Source organism: Mytilus galloprovincialis, chromosome 1 (assembly GCF_965363235.1).
Source record: "Mytilus galloprovincialis chromosome 1, xbMytGall1.hap1.1, whole genome shotgun sequence".
NCBI lineage: Eukaryota > Metazoa > Mollusca > Bivalvia > Mytilida > Mytilidae > Mytilus > Mytilus galloprovincialis.
This window is the reverse complement of record NC_134838.1, coordinates 54,276,894-54,283,442: the sequence shown is the minus strand read 5'-3', so window position 1 is coordinate 54,283,442 and position 6,549 is coordinate 54,276,894. Positions and strand designations below refer to the sequence as shown.

At 33.5% G+C, this 6,549-nt stretch overlaps 1 protein-coding gene across 1 annotated transcript; it reads right to left on the bottom strand.

Annotated features, from left to right (window-relative positions):
* Positions 1-1,924: 1,924 nt before the first annotated feature.
* Positions 1,925-5,186, bottom strand: LOC143082717 (uncharacterized). Its single transcript, XM_076258583.1, has 4 exons — positions 5,126-5,186; positions 4,826-4,865; positions 2,482-2,675; positions 1,925-2,099 (listed from the first exon to the last, which is right to left on the bottom strand). Exons 1-4 carry the CDS (start codon positions 5,169-5,171, stop codon positions 2,002-2,004), a joined length of 378 nt encoding a protein of 125 aa, XP_076114698.1. The 5' UTR covers positions 5,172-5,186; the 3' UTR covers positions 1,925-2,001.
* Positions 5,187-6,549: the final 1,363 nt, after the last annotated feature.

Here is a 6,549-nt window from a genome sequence, read left to right as displayed (position 1 = left end):
GATTGATGGCTCACCTAGACATATTAGTCTACCATTTTATGAAATCCTAAGTCAATCTGACAAGCGGTTTGGGAGAAACGCTGCGGACAAGTTCATTTTTTAAAGTGTCGGAAGAGGAAGAGGAAGAGGAAGAAGAAGAATAATAAAAATAATAAGAACTGAGCAAAAATAATAAGTCTCCAAACTTTGTTTGGGCCGAGACTTAATAATAAGAACTGAGCAAAAACAATAAGTCTCCAAACTTTGTTTGGGAGACTTAATTAAATACACGGGAAATGGTAAAGTTCATGAAGTCTAGTCTGATTAATCATTTTACAAAAAAAAAAAAAAAAAAAAGTCCGAGCAAAGGGGGAGCGTACGCCCTCTACGCCCACCTCTGAATCCGCCACTGTATCAGGTGTTTTGTTCGGTAGATCTCAATTGGGAAAAAGAGAACGGGATTGTGTTTATGATAATTGGAACATATCCGTCGTAATCTGTGTAAGTGATATATTATAACTTTAAACCAACTCGTGATTGCACCCGTAATGTTTATTTTGAAGGAACGACTACAACTTTACTTCTTTTTTCTTCTCTACAAATTTAATTGCCGATAACATTGATGTTCAAATTATGAAAGAGTGGCCCAAGACCACAATTAATGAATATAGTTCCTTTTAATTAGAGTATATTTTTCCTTATTTTTTTTCTTTCCCTTCCTCACTCATTTCTTAGATTTTTTTGGGTGGAAATGAAAGAAGAGAGATGAAATAATTTTTTGGATGTTGTATGTAAACTGATTTTGATTTGGAATGAGTGATTAGGCCAAGTGCAAAAAGATGATATTGAAAGTTTTCGGAACAGCTCTTGACTTGTTAATAGGGGTATGAATGTGTATTGGCTAAATTTGTAAAAGTGATTGCTTCAATCTTTCTGAATTCTAGATATGTATTTGGACTAGTACTATACATTACACACACACACACACACAAAATTGACAAACGTGCATGTTGCAATTTTTTTAATGATACAAAATGTTATAAAGAACTGATAGAGGAATTAATTGTGGTCTGTGGCCTGTTTCGTGGAGCACTAAGAAGACGCAATTATTGCGTTGTAAAGCCACTTATGTTATAATGGTGTCCAATTTGGCAAAGGGATATCCGGTATTTTAATTTTTGGTTGAAATTCAAAAGGAAAATAGATCTGAACTATAATTACCCACGACTTTAGCTTTGATATAAAGGGTCGTTAGGGTATATGTTGATTGTCCCAAGTGATTTGTCAGTATCTATTTTCTTTATATATGTCATGTGCCAAATAATATAATGTTATATATTTTTTTATGTCGTAGCCTGTTACAGCTGAATATACATTATGTTTTTTTTTCTCATGGTTGAATGCCGTTCGATTGCTTATAATTGCCTACAACTACCTCATTTGAACTTTGGTGGATAATTTTCTCACTGGCAATCAATGTACAATTACTTGTAATTTAAACACAAAGGGGACAACACTATTTGTTCATGGAGGTTGGATATGTGCTAGCTTCAATTCATTAGAAAAGAGTATCTACATCTTCTTTATTGCGTCTAGTTCATTGCTAGCATAAGCATAAACTATGAATCAGATTTCTACGCAATTAATGGATTTAGGCTCACAATAGTTCGGGCTAATCTTTTATAGAGTTCGAAGATGAATGGATATCTCTAATCCATATACCTAATGAAAAATTAATGGTTTCAATCAACAACGCATTATCAAACTTCATGTTGATCAAGATTAACCTCTTATATATTGTAAACCAATTGTAGAATTTAAAATCCGGAATGAAACAGATGTTACAAATTGTTTAACCTCTAAGAGAGGGCTTACATAGGCTATGCCTGTTGGCCAATCCAATCCAATCTATTTGAATAAAATATTGTTTAAATTAGAATTAAACCTTTAATGAATTTTATTTTAATACTTCGTAATTATATGTATTCAATAAATATCCTATTTTAGTCATTAACAAAACTGTTAGACATAACTTTCTTCTCTTCTTAGAAGTCTGGGTTTCTTTTTATAAGGCAATGGATCGTCTCCTTTCTTCATGAAATCTCTGCGTGGTGCCATACCTAAAACACACATGAATATTAAAGTAAATATATTTTGAAAGAATATAATGGTATGAAGTCTATTTTATTTCCCTAATTTTCATTGTTTTCATATTTATACGGGCTTTTCGAAATTAAAAAAAAAAGATGGTAAAATGACTATCCTAAATTAATGTACAGTTTTTCCAAACAAATCTTTCAGCAGTCTGTTGTTGTTTTTTTAAAGATAATAATGTTTGTCAAGGATAAAAGTCAAAATTTAAGTGGTTGGAACCGGTCGCACATGACAGCGATTTTCTTCCTAGCGACTTCCTTTAAATAGACTATAGTGCAGAAAGTGCCGTTAAACATAGACCATTTAATCAAACACACCATAAAAGGTACAGAGATGATAATGGCTTACTTGCAATGACAGCGTGCTTTGGTGTTGTTGCCTCACTAAAACGTGAGCGTACATCTAGTGTCTTCAATTCTGTCATATTCTCTTTAGGCTTCTGTAATCTACAGCACCAACAGAGTACAAACAATGAAATCACAACAATGGCTAGGAATATTCCCAAGACGGTTCCGCCAATAATATAATATTTCAAACCAGCACTGAAAAAATAATCGATTTGAATGAAATAATTTCATGATTATCAAAAACAAAAAACAATAGTGAGCATTGTCGAATAAAATATTGGATAATGAATTAAACTACTAGACGACATTTCGGTTCTTTTGATAGAGGACGTCTGTGGTTATCGTATATACATACAACTTAGTACATTTACACTTATTATAAATAGGAAATCGGACAATGCTATCAATAGATTATTTTATTTTATTGGTACCAAAATACGAAAAACAATTTCAAATACTAAAACAGCATAAATATAACTAAGATTGTATCATACTAGTAAAACATCTCTTGCTAATTATTTTTGTTTTTTTATTTTTTATTAAATATCTGATATCTAAATTTGAATATCAATCTCTAAAGTGTAGATGTTTCTTATACTATGCATCTCATGCCGGTGTTTCGTATTCATATTCGTCTTTTAGTGCCAGCTGAAGCCCGACTCCGAGATTTTCTTGCTGTATTGAAGATACATTGGTGGTCTTCTGCTGTTTTCTGCCCTTTAGTCGGGTTGTTGTCCCTTTGACACATTCCCCATTTCCATTCTCAATTTTATTTGCTGCTTGTAGACTTGTGTGAAATACGACCATTCCCTTGACTTAGAAACTACGAAGAACTTAGTTGATGCCGACAAAAAGTAGTTCACTCAGGCTATTTGTTAATTAGTGTTGCACAAAAAGGGCCAACAATATGAAAGATCGATTGTTGTTTGTGTATATGTAACATCTAGGGCCAAAAAATTCATGTATTATCATCTACAATAATTCCAATAAGTATAGGTTCCCCAAAGTGGTTCGGCCGGATGTATGGTATGGAATTTTGACTGCGACATGAACTTGAAAGTTGGGGATTGTTTGATAGGGCATGATAGAGAGAACTTGGCCACCTACAGACACCCCTTTGCAAGAGTTTTTTTTCACACAAAGGAAACGTGACACTCCGTCTCTTTTAAATTGGTTTTGGAATTAACGTTTCCATTTCGATCAGACTTGACTGAGTATTTATATATTCCTGAAAGGAAAGCAGATGCCCCCTCTTTAACATGTTATATGTTTTTGCTGTCGGATGGTTTAAGTCTATGGTTTACCCTATTTTTACATTTCGATGATATCCTTTGGGTTCCAACAAGGACAAAAAATTCGGACTGGCATAGCAATCTGATATGTGCTGCTCCCACAGCAGATTTCAGATTGAAATTTCCCGTGTTTATCAATACTAGACTACACAGGATGGTGCATGTGGTTAGTCAGGAACAGGGAATACTTACATTTCCAAAGCAGTTGATTTAACTTCGTTATATGTTCGCATGTCTATGTAGTTCACTGCACATTATCAATTTAGAAATAAGATGTCGTATGAGTGCCAATGAGACAACTCTCCATCCTTGTCACAATGTGTTAACAGTAAACCATCATAGGTGAAAAAAAAACGACTTTCAACACGAAGCCTTGGCTCACGCCGAACAGCAAGCCCCAAAATTACTTTTGTATGTCAAGCCATTAAAACAGGAGAACCAACGATTTAATCTATATTAAAACGAGAAACGACATCAATAAACGACAACCACTGAACAACAGGCTCTTAACATCTCTTGCAGATAAAAGACACCCTTGTAGATTTAGACTAGGCTAATATCGCTATAAGGCAGCACTCACACCCGTTAAGTGGAAAGGGATTAATATGATTTGCAATAACTATTTTCTCAATCCACTATAAATAATTATGTTTAAACTATCAGGCTCCTGGTTCCTGACAGACAAATTTGTCTATTTGAATTGTTTCGGTCCAGGGGCGGATGCAGGAATTTTCGAAAGGGGGGGGTGCTAACCCAGGGCACCCAGGGCAAAGGGGGGGGGGGGTGCAAAACATATGTCCCGATACAAATGCATTGATCGGCAAAAATAAAGGGGGGGTGCGAACCCCCGGAACCCCCCCTGGATCCGCCACTGCGGTCCTACTGTACCACTGTTCCCAATACTACGACTTTTTATACTTTGAGTGTAGTCGCTTTTGATTTTTTTAACAGATGATACTAAGCTTTCTATTTCACTCAAGTATTATAATATTACGTCTCTTTATATTTTATACATGAGCATGGAATTACACCTTTTTATTTACAAATACTTACTCAGGATCAAGTTTAGTCGATTCAACGAGTTCAAAAAGTCCTGAAAAAAAGATGAGTAAATATAAAAGACTGACTACATATTAATAATCATTATATTTTCAAACATAAAATGTTCCTTAGCAGTAACAAGATATGTCAAAATGTTTGCAGAAAAGAATAGTTATGCAATGACATATAATATGTCATATGTTTCTGGTGTATGAAATAATATCTGACTATGAGAATTACCTCATTTGAAAAACTGTTTTTAATTTTTTTTTGTTATTTAAAAAGTTTACAACAATATGAATAATACAGTACCTATGGTCAATACAGATATTAATATCAACAGCGATCGGGAAGCCATTTTGAACAATTTACTATATTTTATTTTGTATACTGACACCATATACACGCATATTATTATTTGAAAGTAAACCGTAACGGATCACTTAAATTCATTGTTTTAAAGTGTTAGTGTTCACGGTCTATAAACAAAACAAAAAAAAACACACACAAAAATCATAACATTGAATTATTCTGATCCAGTCTGTTCGGCTGTCATACAAGTGAGAGGTTTAGATAGATATAAAACCTGACTTAACCCATAATTTTCTACATAAGGAAATGTCTGTACCAAGTTAGGACTATGAATCACAGTTGTTTTCCATTCTTTTGATGTGTTTGAGCTTTTGATTTTGCCATTTGTTAATGGACTTATTCGGTAACTAGTTTCTTTAACTATTGACCGGTTAATAGTCTTTTACGGGAAATGTATTCTTACCTTAAAAAAATCATATTCAGTAAATAGTGAAATTATTAACCGATAACAGTCATTTTCAGACAATTTTGTAGAAATTCTAAATTTATTCGTTTAATATTTTATGAAGAAAATACATACAAAGGTATGACAACAAGTTTAGCTATAAACGAAATAAAACACGTTTTGAACAAAGATATATGGTTTACGAGAACATAAAACCTTCCATCCTTTATGGGTGCATTTTACATAAATAAATAAAATCGTATAATATAAGCAAAATGAGAATGTTAAATTTTATGTATGCCTTTTTGTGCTTCTTCGTAACATTTGTTGTTTTTATAAAGATTAAGATGATAACACAACGTTGACTGCTGTACCCCTATTTTTGACATTAATACCTATTGTGTCTGTTTGTTTTGTTCACGCATCGGTGACAATATAATGGAATTTGATGCGACTGTCATACAAGTGAGAGGTTTAGCTAGCTATAAAACCAGGTTCAATCCACCATTTTCTACATTTGAAAATGCCTGTACCAAGTCAGGAATATGACAGTTCTTGTCCATTCGTTTTTGATGCGTTTTGTTATTTGATTTTGCCATGTGATCGTGGACTTTCCGAATTGATTTTCCTCTGAGTTCAGTATTTTTGTGATTTTACGTTTTGCTAGCTGATGAGACAAATATCCCACATATAGTCTAAATATATAACATGACATAAATCAATTTATTATTTTAATTTTTAAAATGGACACCGTTAACATTGAAACGGCGAAAATGTCCAAAAATTTCAAAATCCACCAAACTTAACTAAAAATTGATCTAGATGGTAACAGGCAATGAAAGGGGGTGGGGGGGGGGGGGGGGGACTTTTGAACTTCGAATTTTTAAAATGGCCGCCGTTACCATTGAAACTTCAAAAATGTGAAAAATTGAAAAATGCCCCTAACTGCGTTGTGAAGTATTTATGTGCATTGACTTTT

Excerpts from the sequence above, each read along its gene's own strand:
- LOC143082717 (XM_076258583.1), bottom strand. The coding sequence starts at position 5,171 with ATGGCTTCCCGATCGCTGTTGATATTAATATCTGTATTGACCATAG. Across the intron at positions 4,866-5,125 it reads AATATCTGTATTGACCATAG|GACTTTTTGAACTCGTTGAA; the intron begins GTACTGTATTAT and ends TCTTTTTTTCAG. Across the intron at positions 2,676-4,825 it reads TCGACTAAACTTGATCCTGA|TGCTGGTTTGAAATATTATA; the intron begins GTAAGTATTTGT and ends TTATTTTTTCAG.